The sequence below is a fragment of the Rhinatrema bivittatum genome, chromosome 2, assembly GCF_901001135.1.
Source record: "Rhinatrema bivittatum chromosome 2, aRhiBiv1.1, whole genome shotgun sequence".
NCBI lineage: Eukaryota > Metazoa > Chordata > Amphibia > Gymnophiona > Rhinatrematidae > Rhinatrema > Rhinatrema bivittatum.
This window is the reverse complement of record NC_042616.1, coordinates 137,761,447-137,780,647: the sequence shown is the minus strand read 5'-3', so window position 1 is coordinate 137,780,647 and position 19,201 is coordinate 137,761,447. Positions and strand designations below refer to the sequence as shown.

At 41.2% G+C, this 19,201-nt stretch overlaps 1 protein-coding gene across 1 annotated transcript in view; it reads left to right on the top strand.

The window, feature by feature from the left end:
• Nucleotides 1–19,201, top strand: part of MYO3A (myosin IIIA) — a 222,201-nt gene that overhangs the window by 141,991 nt on the left and 61,009 nt on the right. Inside the window, exons 3-4 of the mRNA XM_029588670.1 lie at nucleotides 807–911; nucleotides 13,503–13,602. Of these exons, the coding sequence (XP_029444530.1) occupies nucleotides 807–911; nucleotides 13,503–13,602 (205 nt within the window). The remainder of the gene's footprint in view (nucleotides 1–806; nucleotides 912–13,502; nucleotides 13,603–19,201) is intronic.

Sequence of the window (19,201 nt, the reverse complement as noted above, 5' to 3'; positions counted from 1 at the left end):
TTTCTTTTCGCTCTCCCCACCTTCCCCTCCCTTCCCCTATCTAAACAGCCCCCCAGCCCTACCTAAATCCCCCCCTACCTTTGTTCTCTAAGTTACGCCTGCCCAAGGCAGGCATAACTTGCGGCACCAACCAGCTGCTGGCGTGCCATCTCCCGGCACGGCCACTGTGCCAGAGGACTCGGGATCACCCCAGACCTGTGCTCCACCCCTTGCCCCACCCCTTCCTGCCCCTTTTTCGAAGCCCCGGGACATACGCGCATCCCGGGGCTTGCGCGCACAGGGGCAGGTTTTCGGGATTACTTGCGTAACCCTTTGAAAATCTTCCCCTGAGATTTGATTCAGTTCTGCAGAGCCATCACCTTTAAATATCATTTCTGGCATGGGTATCTTCCTACTAGTAGATGTATCTGCAATTTCTTTCACAAAGATAAACGCAGAGATTTGGATTCGTCTGCATATCTAACGACTATTTTTAGTGTGATGGGTATGTTTCTTACATCTTCCTCAGTGAAGACTGAAGCAAAGAAATCATTTACTTTCTCTGCTATGGCTTTGTTATCTCTAAATGCCCCTTTTAATTCTTGATCCTGTAATGGTCCAGCTGACTCCATCACAGGCTTTCTATTTCGAATGTACCTGAAAAAAGTTCTTATTATTAGTTTTTGCTTGCATAACAAACTTCTTTTCAAATTCTCTCTTTGCCTTGCTTATCAATGCTTTGAGTCAAAGTTTTCTGTGCTTATGCTGTTTCCTGTTTCTTCATTTTATCCTTGAATAATTTGTGTTAATTTTTTAAATATTTGCAGTTATGCAATGGTGGATCTGTAACTGATCTTGTGAAAGGACTCCTGAAGAGGGGCGAAAGAATAAGTGAACCCATAATCGCCTATATTTTACATGAAGCACTTATGGTAAGAATAAAACTCAGAGCTGTAAATGAATCATCAAATGAATGGATGACTGAGGTCTCTTATTATTTAATGATATATCTATATCTATATACTCAGAGATATAGCTATTTATATATATGTATAAAGCATGGTAGGGATGTGCATTCATTTGAAACAAAAGTATAAAATGTAGCATAATGAGTCCATTTTTCTTTCATCTCAAATAAATTGAAATTTTTTTTAAAATGAAAAATGTCATAATTTTTTTCTTTTTACGAAATAATGCACCCTATTAGCAAATAGGGCATACTGATTACTAATATTGCTATTTCCCGAAAACAAAAATAATTAAAAAATAAAGAAATAAAATAAAAACACCAAAAACAAAAAGCGAAGAAAAAAATTAAAGCATTGTTTTGTAAAGACCATAATTATATTGTTTTTTTTAAGATTGCAAAATCTCTTTACACAACTATTTTTTTACTTCTAGGCCATTCTACTAAATTTTGTTCTGTACTAGATTTTGTACACAGAATATTATGTGATAGTAATAGTCTTTGAGAGGGCAATTTTCAAAAGCATTTACATGGCTATGTAAGTATTTACTCAAGTAGATTACCGTAGTTGAATACCACTTTAACATGGTATTCACTAAAGGGCTATAGACACTTTAAGGGCAAATTTTAAAAGCCCTATGTGTGGTGATTCCGAAAGATACGTGCATGTCTGGTCCACTCGCGCGCTGCGCAGACTATAAATGGCCCGCACCCATGCGTGTATCTCCTGGTATGTGCACTAGAATGGATTGAGCAGAAAGGGGTGGGCCGAAGAAGGGTCAGGGGTAGGGTCTGGATGGGACTTTTGTGGACCGGGACAGCGCCATTAGGCACTACCCCACAGAAGCGCATGTCGGGGTCTGACCGACGCGCGCAACCTGCTGCTGCCCCGGATAGCAGGTAAGTTTTAAAACAATAAAATGTAGGTTAATTAGTGGGGTTTTAGGGGTCAGGGTTAGTAGGGGAAAAGGCAGGCAGGGTAAGTAGGAGGTTTATAGGGCATATCCCATCACCGCACGCTTATTATAAAATCCCCCGTGTGCATGCCGATATAAAACCAGGTGCGCACGTACGCGTGATTAGCGGATTTTAGAACATGCAAGTGTCTTAAAATTGCATCTTAAAAACGCATCTTAATATCAGAAAGCAACATCTGATTTTCATGAACTTTGGTAAATAGGCCCCTTAAAGGTTTATTGAACAGATTCTTACTGTTTTCTGTTAGAGTTTTACCCTACTTTTCAATTATTTAATCTTTCAAGATTGTTAATACATCCCCTCAAGCAAATACATTGTTTCAGAATCAAAATATGCAGGCTATTTGTTGTCTATGGCTGAGATTTGAAAGAATAACTTGCATTTTCAGGTAATGTTCTATTCCCTCACCATAACTTAGGCAATACATTCTGTATAGAGAAGAACGTATTTGATTTTCCTGTCACTGTACTCTAATTAGAAAGTTAGAGTTTATATTCTTCTGTATATCAATAGGTAAACCGACTCAATTGAATTCTTCTTTCAGTATTGATGTGGTGTCACTGCAAAACACTGTGCTAATTAAAAGTTCAGCATGGGAGACTTTATTATTGCCCACTTCTTCTAGGCAGGTTAAGGAATTGATCAGGAGAATGACTGACAATTTTTGTTCATTCAATACCTGTTCAACAGCTATCATGAAGGTTTTACAGCCAGATTTGAGTAGTTTTGTGGCCACTTTCATTGACCTATCTTTGCTTGAAGACTTGATCCCAGCACAAGCTGAGGTTGATTCTGTTCACCCTGTGCTACTTTGGACCCTGGAATCCTTGTCAATTATCAGCCTATTTCCTCACATCATCTTCTTGAAAATATATTGGAGAAAGTTGTCCTTGGATAGCTTCAGGACTTTTTTTGATGAGAATGGTCTTTTAGACAAAAGACAGTCTGGTTTTTGACCAGCCCATAATACAGAACTTTTACTTCTGTCCTGATTCAGTGTTTTCATTGGGAGTTTGAGTCAGACAATACATTTTTGCTAGTGCTTCTTGACATCACCTCTGCTTTTGACCTGAAATATGGTATATTACTCGAGTGATTGAAGGAAATTGTATCACCATTCTAGTATTAAAATGGTTTTCTTTATGTATTCAAGATAAGTACTAGAGGATCTCGACTGGGTCCAATAAGTCTTCCCCTTTTGCATTACTCATCAGTGTCTCCCGGGGTTCGGCCCTTTCGCCAATTTTGTTCAACATTTATGTTTTTACATTTTGTCAAGCTCTGGTAAATTTGGGGGTAGGCTTTCAATTTTGTGCAGATAATACCCAATTTTACTTTTCTTGTTCCTTTTCATTAGAGGACTCTTTAATAAAAATCTCACACTATCTTACTGTTATTAAATCTTGGTTATCATATTATAGGCTTGTTCAAAATCTGAAAAAGTAACGGAGATACTTTTATTGACTCATTTCCCTTAACTAGATGAGGAACTTGCCCTTGATTTTGATGGGATTCAGATCCCAGTGAAGCAACAGGTTCAAAATTTGGGCAGTTTAATGGATGGCAGATTATATTTACCCCACAAATAAACTTGGTAGTCATAAATTCCTTTTTAAACTGCACATATTGTGTTATCTAAAGCCTTTTCTTAAAGAAACAAATGTCTGCTCTGTGATGCAACCATTGCTTGTATCTACTATCGTTTATTGTAACTCATTGTATTTAGGTCTTCCTTATTCCTCAGTTCAGGCTTTGAAACTAGTATAGAATTCTGCTGCATGAATGGTAACTAGCACTTCTTTATACAATCATATTTCACCAGGTCTCTTTAGGTTGCACTAGTTCCCAATCATATGGGGAATCAAATTGAACATTCTTAGCACTATTTTTTAAGCTGTTAATAGTCTAGCTCTACCTTGTTTAAATTTGACTCTTAAGATCTATCAGCCACATCAATGGTTGTGTTCCTTACAGCATTATCTAGTTGATATTCCATCCATTAAACTTGGTAGGATCATTGAATCCAGAGAATGCATGTTCTGCTTTGCAGGCCCTCAACTTTGGAATGACTTGCTAGAGTTGATTAAATCTACTTCAACTATTATACAATTTAGGAACTTCTCAAGGCTCATCTATTCTCCCAGACATTTGAGAAATTACAATGTGGCCAATGCAATACAGTCGCTCAGCCAAGCGCACTGTATAACCCGCAGTTGGACGTGGGTTAAATAGGCGCTAATGAACCCCCTAATGCAATAGGGGGGTTAGTGCCTATTTAATGCGCCTCCGACGTGGAGTGAATGGGATAGTGCTCATCACATGCAAATGCATGTGAATGAGGTTATTTCTCATTCACTCCAAATGCAAAAAAATAAATGTGTGTCTCAGACATGGAGCAGGAGCAGGCATTAATAGCTGAGCGCATTGAAAAAACTGCTTTTCTGTACTTCTTTTAAAAGTTAAAAAAAAAACCCTCAGCAGGCCGCATTAAGAAGATCGACACAGATATGCTCCGCATTGGTTTTCATAACTGGTGGACTGTAGTTATGAAAACCGACGCTGAGTTTATCAGCATTGGTGTTCATGACTGGCAGACCACTGGTAACTGTGGGGTCGCATTAGCAAGGAGGCGCTAGGAACATGCATTAGTGGGTGGATTAGCGTCTATTTAACTCCCATCTGACTGCAGGTTATACAGTGCAATTGGCTGAGTACACTGTATTACATCGGCCCCATTGTAATTTCTCAAAAGTCTGAGAGAATAGATGAGCCTTGAGAAGTTCCTAAATTGTATAATAGTCCCGCAAGTGACCCTAGCGCCTCCTTGCTAATGCGCCCCCCTTGCAGGCGCCATGCATGAGTTAAGAAAATGGTGGCTGACTTTTCAGCACCCGCTTTCCGGACTTTTTTTTGCATTGGCCCCAATGATAGGTAATTCTTGCATTTATGATTGTGTACTGTAGTTTGAAGACTCGTTTATTAAAAAACTTTGAAGACTCATTCTGGGTTCTTGAGCAAAGACAGTGATAGCTAGTCTTTCCTTTTATGATTATGCATGGATTCAATGTCACATGAGCAGTGATAGATTGGGTTATTTATCACTGGGGCTATTCATACATTGTTATCAGCTGATTGTTTGTAAGGCCAATGGTAACCCCAATATATTGTTCAACATTGTAATATCGTTAACTACTGTTCATAATGACAGTTTCATTGCTCATGATTCTTCATCCTGTAATAAAACTGTAACCTATTTCAAATCAAAAGTCATTAATATATCTGAAGAATTTGCACAGTTACACTTCCCTACTTATAATTAGAGATGTGCTTCATTTATCACGAATTAAGCAATTTCATCAGGGACTTTTGGCAAGCCTTGGGGGACCATCCTGTCCCCCACAAGACTTGCCAAAGTCCCTGGTGGTCCAGCGGGGGTCCAGGAGTGATCTCACCGTCAGCTGCCAGTAATCAAAATGGCGCCGATAGCCTTTGCCCTTACTATGTCACAGGAGCTACCGGTGCCATTGGTCAGCCCCTGTCACATGGTAGGAGCAATGGATGGCCGGTGCCATCTTATGCTCCTACCATGTGACAGGGGCTGACCAATGGCACCGGTAGCCCCTGTGACATAGTAGGTCAAAGGCTATCAGCGCCATTTTGATGTGAGGCAGGCCAGACAGCCCGACGGCATGGAGGGAGAAATTGCTCGCGGGACCCTGCTGGACCACCAGGGATGTTAGTAAGTCTTGGGGAGGGATCAGGATGGTGGTGGGGGGTTGTATTTAATATATTATAGTAAATTTTAATGCTTGGGGTGGGTTTTTTTGAGCTTTGTTTTCCCGCGTCGTTTTTTGGACCCGTTTCATTTTTCCCTGTTTAGTTTTTTGTTCGTTTTTCCAAAAAACTAACCGAGGAAAAACAAACTTTACCCCGAAACATCCGACTCAAAAAACGACCCCGTAGAAAAAAATGAAGCTCATATCTACTTATAAAAACACAGAATCCAGTTATAAATGGTCAGAATTCACTCTCATCTCAGAAAATATCATCCAAACTATAATAAGGAAACAGAATCCATCTAATTCACCGGATAATCCATGTTCTGGTGCTTTCTTTAAAGCCCTCAGTCCTCATGCTAGTAGCTTTCTTAGTCTATTATTTAATCAATCTTTAGAAACAGGGCAGTTTCCACACAATCTGAAAAAAACTTCTATTTTACCTATTATCAAAAATAAATCAAAAGATGCAGCCGACCTCAGTAATCTCAGACCTATTGCTTCTCTAACCTCTTTAGCAAAACTCATTGAGTCAGTGGTTCTGCACCAACTTTCAGACTACCTATCAGAACATGACATTCTTCATGTTAATCAACATGGGTTCCGTAAAGGACATTCCACTGAAACTCTCTAACTAGCTTCCTTTGATACACTATTCTGAGCTTTCGACTCTTATACAGATCATATTATAGTTTTTTTGGACATTTCCACGGCTTTTGACATGGTTGACCATCAGATTCTCATTTCTGGGCTTAAATCTATAGGTATTTCAGACACAGTCTTACAGTGGTTTTCTTCATTTCTTATAGGACATACTCAACAAGTTAACATTAATAATCACTCTTCTGATCCACATACAATTTCCTCAGATGTTCCTCAAGGCTCATCACTGTCCCCCCATTCTTTTCAGTATCTATCTGTTACCACTTTGTCGTATTCTCTCTTCTTTAAATCTACAGTTTAAAATGTATGCCGATGATTTACAGTTCATACTTCCATATAATTCGTCCTGGTCAGCTACTCTTTCCATGGTCTCCTTATATTTAAAAACTATCAACACATGGGTCTCACACAATCATTTAAAATTAAATCTATCTAAAACAGAAATTGTGCATCTCACTTCCATTTTAGACTCCTCTATTGGTCCCCCTTCTCATTTTCTGTTAAATGGTACATCTATTCCAATCTCTACTTATGCTACAAATTTAGGAGTAATTATTAATACAGATTTATTAATGAAACAACATATTTCATCAGTAACTAAAAAATCTTTCTACAAATTACAACTCCTAAAACATCTTCGACTGTAATGACTGACTGCCAGAGTTAGCAATCTGTTGTGGACTTGCTAGGGAGTTAGCAATCTATTGTGGACTCCTCCTATAGAATGGAGGAGTTAACGCAGTCTGTTATGGAGCAACTCCTGTAAAAGGGAGGAGTTAGCAATCTGTTATGACTGACTGCAGGAGTTAGCAACTGTTAGGAACTCCGTGAGGAGTTAGCAATCTTGTTATGAACTAGCTCTTGTGGAAGGCGGAGGTAGCAGTCTGATATGCTCAGCTCCTGTAGAAGGAGTAGTAAACAATCTGTTAGGGTTAAGACTGCTGGATAACAATCTGTTATGAATCTGTTGCTGAAGACTCCTGATGGAGAGAGTAGCAATCTGTTATCAGCGGAGTGCTTGGAGAGGGCACTCAGCTGTAGAGGAATATAGATAGGTGGATCATTGGGCCGATGGCAGATGACTGCGCCCCCAGGAGGATATCCTGAGAGGGACCACCAGCTAGGCTTAAGTACAGAGACAGACTCAGATAATTATTTTATTAGACAGGTTAGTAGAACCACCAGAGGTGGTAGTAGTGAGCTGATATACCCGGCAGGGCTGAAGTCCCTCAGGTACTGGAACAATGATCCCAGGGTTGCTGAGCTATAGAAAAACTATAGATAGTGAGTAGACAGGGTATGCTGTGTTCATAGCCAGAACTAGATGACAAAACTCATATAAGGTCTTTAGAAAGCTCAGTAGTTGGAAAGGGTTAGGCCCTCGAGGAGCGAGTACCTGGTTCTAGGGAAATCTCTGAGAGAGCGGTGGTAACCCACAAATGTCTGTATCTGCGATAGCTTTCAGGCAGTAGAGAATCTTCAGAGTGTTCAGGAACATGGGCCCTCGAGGAGCGAGTATCGGTTCCTATTGGTAATCTGAAATAAAGAAAAGAGAGCGAGGCCCCCGAGGAGCAGGTACCCCTGGTAAGCCCGAGGAGGCAGAGTAGCTTGGACGAATCCTTCCTAACTTGATGTGATAGCAAATTCTGAGACCTTTTATGTGACGGATGACGTCATCTCAGGGGGACACCCTCGAGGTTCGCGCCCTTGCTGGTACATCAATTGGAGCGCTCGCGTGCGCCCTACATCAGGAACATGGCGGATCCCAGCGTCATGCTAGTCCAGGGACGCAGGAGAGAGACAGCAAGAAGAAGCCGCGGCAGCTAACTGTCCATCAGACCCGGAGGGAGTCGCCACAGTGGTAAAGAGGGTGGAGTGAGGGCGTCGAGCATTGACGGACACAACATCGACTGCTTCTTTTTCACCATGATTTTTGTACAGTTCTTCAATCTCTTATTTTCTCTGGTCTCGATTATTTTAATGCTCTCTACTTAGATATTCCCGATAACACCATCCATCCATTACAATTAGGTCAGTATGCTGCATCCTGTATCTTATCAGGTATCTCCATCAGAAGTCACATTACTCCAGTTTTACAGGCTTTTCATTGGCTACCAAGAAAATTCAGAGTACAATATAAAATTCTTACCATCATTCACTCCCTCATCTATAACTCATCTTCCACCTGGCTTTGCTCTTTACTTCATATCTACAAACCCACCAGACATCTGAGATCCTTGACAAAAAACCTTTTGGACATCCCTTCTCCTCATCTAGCAAGACTAGACATTACAAGGAAAAGGGCCTTTTCAGTAGCAGGTCCCTCCCTCTGGAATGCATTACCCGACTCACTGCAATTACTATCTAATCCTATACACTTCAAGAAATCTTTAAAAACATACTTGTTTCAGATTGCTTTCAAAATTTCATCAACCAAACAGTAATACTTCATATCAACATTTTCATTTCCATTCCAAAATTCCCCTCCCATTAGTCTTTTATATACATCTGGAAAAATCATTCCCATCCCTCAATTTGTCCATCTCCTATACATATTCAGCAGCTACAAAATGGCACTTGACTTTTGATTTTGATATGTTATGATTTAACTAGATTCTTTAGAATTTATTAATCTTTTATTTTATTTTATTACTATTATGAGATTTATGTAATTTTTAATTATTTTTTAATTTTATGTTTTTTTACATTTATGTAAACCCTTTTGACTAAACTTTGTAAAAGTGGTATAGAAATACTTTAAAATAAATAAATACAATTTTGAATTCAGCTGAAAACAGTTTTAGTTCAGTTATGTATTGTTATTTATTAGTTCTGCTGTTATTGTTTGTGTAATATGATTTTATTCCTGTTATTTGTTTTAAATTCTATAAGGTACATATTTAGTAGAGATGTGATTCGGCTGAAACTTTTGGTTTGGCCTTTGTTATCGACCCACTGCAGGAAATTTAGTTTTCCCACGGTTTGGGTTGATTTTATTTCATCTGCCCCCCAAAATGATGCCTGAAATCTGCCCCAACCCTTTAGGATTTAAAAAAAACAAACCCCAAACCCACCCCAACCCTTCAAATTTAATTAATTGCAACCCCCACCCTCCCAACTGCCCAAAACTTGCCCGACCCCCCCCCCCCAAGACTTACCAAAAGTCCCTGGTAGTCTAGCGTGATCCCAGGAGTGATCTCCCCCTCTCGGGCCATCGACTGCCACTAATCAAAATGGTGCCAACAGCCCTTTGCCCTTACCATGTGACAGGGCTATCGGTGCCATTGGCCAGCCTCTGTCACATGGTAGGAGCAATGGACAGCCGGCACCATCTTAAAAAATTGATAACATTGGATAACTTATCTGGCTAACTCAACTGTTCCCAGTTAGGTCCATGCCACACCCACCACTTAGCTAGCTAATTATTTAGCCTGATAAATAGTTATCTGGCTAAGTAGTAGCTGCTGATTCCAGGCAGATTTTCAGCCATCACCACCACTTAGGGCCTCATTTTCCAATATCGCAGTGGTAACGCATGAGGGGGCGTGTCCCATGCAAATAAGGCATTTTTCGTGCAGTGGGGAAACATCGCGTCACGCGATGTTTTCACCATTTGCGGAAATGGATTCGCAAATCACGATGTTTTCGCGATTTGCGAATCCATGTCTGCAAATGGCGAAAACATCGTGCACCGCGATAAAACAACCAATGAATCTTCACAGTACATGAAACTGTCCCAAACAGCCTATTTCCACTCTTAGGTGCTGCAAGCAACATGTTATATATATATATATATGAGAGAGAGAGAGAGAGAGAGAGAGAGAGAGAGAGAGAGAGAGACTTGCCATAGTGCCTATGCCCTAGACAGGTATTTGTATCCCTATCGGAGGGTCACCTAGTAACTCGAGGTGGGGGTTAGGTATGAGCATAGGGGGTTGGGGGCCACTTTCACATTGAACATGAGACATACGGAAAGAACAGTGGTCTCTAGTGAAGATTTGCTGGCCGTCGGAGTGAGGATACTCACTCCAAGAAGAGATTTGGGCAACGTTCTCTCAACCTAGCTTGATGGACACTCTACTTGGGCAACAACAAGCTAGGTTGAGAGAACGTTGCCCAAATCTCTTCTTGGAGTGAGTTTCCTCACTCCGACGGCCAGCAAATCTTCACTAGAGACCACTGTTCTTTCCGTATGTCTCATGTTCAATGTGAAAGTGGCCCCCAACCCCCTACGCTCATACCTAATCCCCACCTCGAGTTACTAGGTGGCCCTCCGATAGGGATACAAATACCTGTCTAGGGCATAGGCACTATGGCAAGTCTCTCTCTCTCTCTCTCTCTCTCTCTCTCTCTCTCTCTCTCTCTCTCTCTCTCTCTCTCTCTCTCTCTCTCTCTCTCTCTCTCTCTCCCTCCCCCCCCTCCCCCCCCCCCCCCCAAAATGAGCCATTGTGGACTGCAATAACCCTTTACTGATCTGTAGCGCAAATGAAAGTGTTGTAGCTGCTGCTGTTTCGCGGCATACGATAACTTTACATATACTCCGCCCCCTGAATAACAAATTTGCATTCGCAAATCATGTTAATGGCTGTTAGTGCGAATTTATCTCCCGCGATAACACCTTGGAAAATGACCCCCTTAGTCAGCTAAGGCCTTGATTTTCCAACCTACCGTAGCATCGTGAATCGCGGGGGGCGGGCCTGCGATAGCCGGCAGTGATCGCACCTCCGCAGTGCGATCACTGCTGGCTTTCGCACCTCAGGGACTCTGTGTGTTCCAGCTAAGAAGAGTAGTATCTCTTACTCAGAGAGAACCTATGGACTACTGTGAGTCCTGTGGAGGACTGAATCTGGGTTCATGCATGGGGAGAAGAAGACAATGAAGAAGGTCTATGGCACTCATTTGGTGATAACCACATCTACATCATCAGGAATTTGAATAAAGGAGTATGGAAGTACCTTTCAGGTACCAAAAGGGAAAAAGGGGAAGAAGTAAGAATTTAGTGCTGACCAACTGCATTAAAGGTATGAGATATGGGACTTCATTGTAATATAACTAAATTGGAAGAAACCATCCTATCCACCAAATTCTTGGAAGAAGCTTCAAAACTACCTCATTAATTGTTCAGGATCTAAGAGAAATCAATTGACTTCAATAACAACATATATTAACTGAAAGAATAAAGCATAGATTTATTAGGAGATCTGATTGGAAATACCAAGAACCTGTAACTTAATAATTTTATCAAATCTCCATCTTTAATCAGTAAAAGTTAAGTTGGAAACCATCAATTGCTTCTAGCATGAGTATTACTGCTATATACAAGAGACTTTAATACTGAATTAAATGTGAACAAAGCTCAGGGCCTAGAAGATAATCTTCCCTCCACAGCAAACCTTGGATTTTCAGAGAGGCTTCACATCAGGAAAGGAAAATTACACTCTTAAGCCCAATTTGAAGTGTGATCTTTGGGATTCCTCTGCATGGACAATAGCCCAGGGGTTGTACATAAAAAAAATACAGAGATAGATATTTAGTGCCACTTAGGGGGTCATTTTTCAAAGCAATCGCACACGAAAAGGGACTTTTCGCGTGTGATCACTAAAAAGGGGTGGCGTCAAGACTGGAACAGGAGGAGTCGGGGCGGCACCGGGGTGGACGCCGTGAAGTCAGCGTGGATGGCGAAAAGGTAAGGAGCCTATTCGCTTCCAATTTCGCGTCCAATAGCATACTTTCCTTCTAAAATTCCCCCACTTATGCAGTTGAGGTGGCATTTGCGAGCAGAGGCGCGTGCCCATTTAAAATGTAGCGCCTGGTCAGATTATTTTATAACATGCACGCACATATGGGCGTATGTTATAAAATGATATCTCTAGGTGCAGGCCAATGAACGCGCACACATGTGCGCCCATGCGCCGGTTTAAAAGTTACCGTCGGGGTTGGTAATTTTAAAAAGCCACGCGGGTGTACATGTACACATGTATGCCGGTTCATGCAAATGGACGCTGCCATTTTATAACATATGGTTGAATATGCGCACGTCATAAAATCAGCTGTACGCACGTACATGTGCGCACAATTTTGTATGGACATGCGCTTGTGCGTGCAAATGCCAGATCTCCTGCATAAGAAGTGACATTTTATTAGATATGCATACTGACGCAATTATCAGTTTCCCCAGTCTGCTCCCAGTTCACCCAGGTAAAGACTTCTTACTTTCTAAATCCCCCAGTTAACCATCCTCCCTTATTTACACAATTTATATACCGAACATATTGTTTTCACTTCACGTTGGTTTACAATTTAGTTGGGGAGAAACCATTATTATTTTGTCCCATAAACACATTAATCTGTTAAAAAATAGAATCCTACTCTAAAATTATAAAACAAAATAAAATACTGCCCATAGGAATTTCTAGGTAAAATTATAAAATAAATGATATATTATTCATTACAAAATAATAAAATACAATTAATAATATCCCTTTTGCCCTATTAACCCCAATCCTTCAAACCCTGCCAACTAGCCCTGGTTTTTGTGTTTTAAAACTCACACAACATCCATAGCAGAAATAAAGTTACACAGTAGGGGACCCCGGTGTGTGCTTGTGCCCATAAATACTTACACACACATTTCAAATTACATCCCCGGGACACCCATGCCCTGCCCATACTCCGCCCATGCCATGCCCCCTTTCTTAGCTTTTTAATTTTTGCATGCAATAGGAGATGTGTGCATACTCAGGCTGTTCTTAAAATTCGCACGGCATGCCCCAGCCCGAAACATGAGCGTATCTCCCAGCTTTTGTGCCCTTAAGGGCTTTTAAAATTCACATTAAAGTGTTTAGGTCAGGGAAGTAAACTACATTCTTTCAGTTCCCCACACCTAATAGCAGCAATAGCTGGAACAAAGCATGCAGACAATTTTTTTTTTTAAATTTGATTAAACTTATATGACTTACTGAAAATTGGCCTAAATAAGACTATTTTTAGAGGTAATAAAAAATATATGTAAGTGCTTATTATGGTTGCAATTTTATTTTTCCTGCATTTTTCTTAGACATTTATCTCGTAGTTGTTTTTTTCAGTCTTGCTTACTGGTAATATTGTATATATTTAGAACATATTATTATCTCTTTTAGGGCCTTCAGCATTTGCACAACCATAAAACAATTCACCGGGATGTAAAAGGAAATAACATCCTTTTGACTACTGAAGGAGGCGTAAAACTAGTGGATTTTGGTAGGCCCTGTTTTTTTTACCCAGAAGATGAATATCTATGAAGTCTTTGCAGTTCTGTTTATTCAGAGATCTATTTTCAAAATCATGCACAGCACTTCACTCAGATACACAAGTTTTAGGTACCTAAATAAATTTAGGTTACTTTTCAGACAAACATTAAAGCTCCAAAGTTTTGGGCTTAAAATTCACCTAAATTTAAGTGGTCAATATTTAAACAGTTTGTCTGGTTCAGTCCTGGACCTAGCTGAACAAACCTTGTGATTTGAAAATCTTGCCTGTTTCACTTCTGACTTCTCTAGATAAGTATTTTAGGGGGTCATTTATCAAAATGCGCTAAGGCTTTTTTGCATGCGTTAAAGGCTTATCGCATGCGATAAGCCCTGTTAACGCATGCGATAGGCCCTTACCGCATGCGAAAACATGTTTAACGCATGCGATAGCACCATATCGTATGGTGCGATGCAAATTCGGAAAAGGTAGGGGTGGGGTTAGCCTGTCTGAAAAGAGCTATTGCAGAGACTTAATGCTGATTTTAACTACACCTTTTTGGATGGTGTTAAGCTGTGTGATATCTGCTGTGACTGGGTGGTAAGGTTGTATTGCCTTTTGTGATGTCTCCTGCAAGGCCTATTTTAGGTGAATTGAAGCTCCCAGAGCCTTGGGGAGAGAGAGAGAGAGAGAGTGAGAGCGCCTGGCTGTGCTGTCATCTCCCTAGATAGGTATTTGTATCCCTATTGTAGGCCTACCTAGTAACTCGAGGTGAGGTTTAGGTATTAGTGTAGGGGGTTAGGGGCCACATTGACATTCAAAGTGAGACGTACGAACAGAACAGTGGTCTCTTGTGAAGATTTGATGACCTTTGGAGTGAGGAAACTCACTCCAAGATGAGATTCGGGCAATGTTCTCCCCACCTAGCTTGATGTTACCCAGGTAGAGAGTCCATCAAGCTAGGTTGAGAGAACATTGCACGAATCTCATCTTGGAGTGAGTTTCCTCACTCCGAAAGTCATCAAATCTTCACAAGAGAGCACTGTTCTGTTCGTACGTCTCACTTTGAATGTCAAAGTGGCCCCTAACCTCTACACTAATACCTAAACCTCACTTCGAGTTACTAGGTAGGCCTACAATAGGGATACAAATACCTATCTAGGGAGATGACAATAAGGCCAGTCTCTCACTCTCTCACATTCACAGGTCTGGCACCTATCACAAGGTTTGCTGATGTTATTGCACTAACTTAGCTCTTCACATATTTATTTATTTATTTAACAGTTTTATATACCGACCTTCATAGTAAATAACCATATCGGATCGGTTTACAATTAACAAGAATAAAAAACTGGGGTAACTATTCAAGTAAACGAAAGATAAACAGTAAGTAGGAATGAGTCAAAGTTACAATCAACAGGGAAGAGAACTTGGAAGCTTGCAACAAGCTGGAAAGAAGATAAGGCAGGAAATAAATATGAAGTGATGCCATAGGGCGTACGGGTTAAAGCTTAATGGTGCTTTAACCTGGGAGAGTCAGAGTCCATTCGTGAGTATAATCATCATAACGGGTAAGCGTGAAGGACAACTAGTGATTGTCTGGTGGGTCGGTGAAGGCTTGGTGAAAGAGCCAGGTTTTAAGTCTTTTTCTAAAAGTTAACAGGCAAGGCTCCACTCTGAGACTTGAAGGGATGCTATTCCAGATAGATGGGCCAGCTATCGAAAAAGCTCTGTCTTTGGTCATCGAGAGGCGTGAAGCTTTAGTAGGGGGAAATTTCAGGGTGCCTTTGAGAGTATCTCTAGTTGGTCTGTTAGAGGAGTGGAGTTTGAATGGGATTTCCAGGTCGAGTTGAAGATGATGATGGATAGTTTTATGAATTACACAAATTTGCACAAATTACATAGGTAATTTGTGCAAAGTGCAATAAACTGAACATTTGCATAAACCATGCATAAACCATGCCCCTTTTGCTATTGCATGCGATACTTACCACATTTTGATAAATCTAGGTCTAAGCCAGCTAAAAACATTCTTGGAGGAAGAAACTTATCTAGCTAAAATATCTAGATAATGCAGATATTCAGGGTTAAACAGCTAAGTTGGCTGGATAACTTTAGTATTATATAAGAGCAGTTCTAAAATTAACCAGATAAACTTATCCAGCTAACTCTGAGGTAGTTGGGTATATTCAGTGGTGCTCCCAGCTGCTGAATATCCAGAAAAAATAAGCCCGATAAGTTTATCTGGCTAACTTAGCTGGATGCCTGGCTGCTGAATCTTGATTTCTAAGCCCTTATCAATTAGGGGCTTAAATTTAGGCCTGCAATTCATTTGCCTAGATTTAGATGTTGGGAGGTTGATATTCAACGCCACTTAGCCAGATAAGTAAAGAATTATCTGGCTAAGTAGCGGCAGCTGAATATCTAGCAACATTTAGCAGCCGGCCACCCCTTATCTGGCTAAGTTAGGGGGTCATTTTCTATAGCATTCTCAGAAATGCTCGCAAGGCCCCAGAAGCAGGCTGAGTTCCATAGTCATACTGCATGGATGAAATTATGGTGCACGGAAGAGGGCTTTAGATTTGTTAAGACCTGGGAAACATTCAGGTGAAGGGGCTTGACCTATTCTAAAAGGGTGGGTTCCACTTTAGTCAGAGTGGAACCTGGCTGCTAGCATTAAACATTTAAAAAGGTGATAGAATAGCTTTTAAACTACATCACGTGGGAACGCCGATTGTCACTTAGAGCTGTGCAGCCTAAGACCAAAATGATGCCAGCCGCACCAGAGGCAGGCACTGAAGTGACATCACTTTTACACCATTCTCCAGGCAGATGGTGCCATTTTTAAAGTACCTGTGGCTGAGGCAGGAGTGACTCGGCTTCGATATTACAGATGACCGCAGAAAAAGGGGTAAGTGGGGACAGGAGAGGGAGCTCCTCAACCCTAGCAGATCTTAGTAGGGGATGGGAGGAGCCCAGAGAGGCCTCAGCTCATAGTGCACATTATTTCCCAAAAAGGAATAAACAAAGACCTGTATTTTTTTTGGTTAGTTTTAACAAAATAAAAATAGGCTCTTTTGTCGCATTTTACACTTTCATTTCAAAGGAATGCCCATTCATACTAAATTTATCAATTAAAAGAAATCCATGCTACATTGGTCAAAGATAATCAATGAACTAGCTGCCTGGGTTGAACTGAAATGTTTCCCCCCTTACTACTCCCCAAATAAAAACATTCAAACTATGTTGCGGCTTGAGTAACAATGACACAAAGTCCCTCCATTATCAAGCACTTTGTGAAGAAACACAAAACCTTACAAAAAGTCACTCAGATTCCTTATAGCAAATCTGCCATACCAAAACAGCACAAACTCCCAGCAACAAACCTGTGTGATAAGTCAACACTGCAGATATTCCCTCTGAGTTTAAAACACCAATACACCTTCGACTGGGAAAATAGAACATGCTGGACTGCTAAAGATCTCTATGTACAAAACGTGCATACTAGCAGAATACTTCACCTCAGTCACAAATACAGAACACAGATCCTGAGCAAAAAGAGAATAAGCGATCACAAATTATATATAGAAATATGCAGACAAAAACTTTTTTCTTTCTTGTTCTGGTTCCATTCCGGCTTTACCCCCTCTCTCCCCCCCACCTTTCTGATTTCCTCTCCTGCCAATTCCTGTTTCCTGCAGACAGGAGGGAAGGAAGTAACAAGAGAAAAGGAAAGGTTGGACTAGGAAGCAGTTCGCTCTTATTTGCTTTGCACTGTGCTCTGTCTGCTCCAGGATTCCCGCCTCCCCCCCCCCCAACACACACACACCAACACACTATTTCTTGCATGCTTCCTGGGCGGAAGAGACTGGAGCCAGAAGCAGAGGGTTTTTCTATGCCTCTTGAGATCTGGTGTATTGTTCAATAGAGTCATCAGGGCAGCACCTTGTATGCTTAGGCCTATAGGTAAAAGCAGCTCTGCTCCTGATCATTGGGCATGATACTTGGAGCTTCTGCTCCCTTCACCTCCCTTAGTCCCAGCCTTCCTTTGCCCCCCTGCATTGGTCTGAATTCACAGTGTCTATATCCGTGAAGAAGTCTGGGCCAGGGTACAAAGAGTTGGGCCAAAGGCTCAGTAGAACCCCGACCCCCACCTTCAAAGAAGCTGAAGCCCTGTCTTCTTTGGCCCCAGGTTGCCAAGTCACTCCCTCAAGAGAGGGCCACTAGTGGGCACCCCACCCGTCACCGACAGAAGCACACATGGTTTAAAAATTGTGTCTGGGGAGCATGGCAAAATAGAAGCAGAAAAGAGGCAGGACGTACCAAATCTAGCGCCATCAGTACTACAGCCAGTTGGTGCTGCCGGACACTGTCAGAGCAGGACCAAATATACAACTGAAAGGAGAAGAGCCATAGTGGGCCAGCACCACCTGATGCAGCCAGAAAGAGAAATCTGCAATGGCAATCAGTCAAGGTTGACCTGAGCAGGAGAAGGGTATGGAAGTAGCCAGTAACTGGCTAAATAGATTCCCAGCTGGCCTGTCACTACCTCTTCCCTCCTAATTGGTTGAGTTTTTGGTGCAAGAGATTTCCTGCTGCCATTGGTTCTTTAAGTTACTTCCCTCCCAGTGACATAGACAAACCCATTCCTCCCTTCTCCCCTCCATCCCTCTCCTCTCTGATAGGGTGGAGGGTGGAGCTACCAATAGGGGAGGAGGAAAGTCCTGTAATGTGTTAGTCACCCTCCTAGGGGCAGGGACAAGGATGCCTGGTGACACAGCCATGCAGTGATCTTGGGCCCGGCAGTGTACAGGATCTCCGCTTCTTTATTACTTTAGTCCTGAGAAAGTGAACTAATAGTCATATGGTTTTATGATTGTACAACTGTTTTTCTTCTTTCCAGTCTTATTATGAGATGCCCTTGGTAGGATGTCATATAAATCTGAAAATAAATTTAAAAACTAAATGAAGACTGGTCCTGTGTCTCAGTGGCAGTGCATCACATTGCCATGTGGAGGGACCTGGGTTCAAATCCTGGCTCAGGTCATATGCTCCCTTGGTGGACCAGAGCTGGAGATGCTGCCAAGACATGGCTCATGGCCAATAACTGTTGTTACAGTGCCTGAGCTAAAGTAAGTGGCGAGGGTGAGAAAATAGGGGAAAAAAAATACCCAAATAGTTGTAAATGTAATCTACAAGTGGTTGCCAGATGTAAACTGCTTTGAGTTGAAGGAAGGTAATGTAAAAGTATACTTAATATAATATAGCATCTCCATCCATGCTTCCAATTCAGCTGAAAGCCCAAAGGAGCAGGAGAATTCTGATCATAGATCCATAAAAGTTTAAAGTAATTGTTTTTATTCCTAACTTGGGTCACTGCTCTAAAAGAACAGAATCCTTGGTCATTCATGTTTGTGAACTTAGTAACAGGTCTCTAATTAATAAAAATTTAAATATGGTAAGATGTCTCATCCATGAATATCTTGTTTAATTTTGTTTAATACCAAATATTACTGAAAGAAGAACTATTAAGTGTCCCCTACATATTTTTTTCAGTGATTTTAAATACTATACACATTTTCTCCTCCTGAACATTTTTCAGTATTTATTA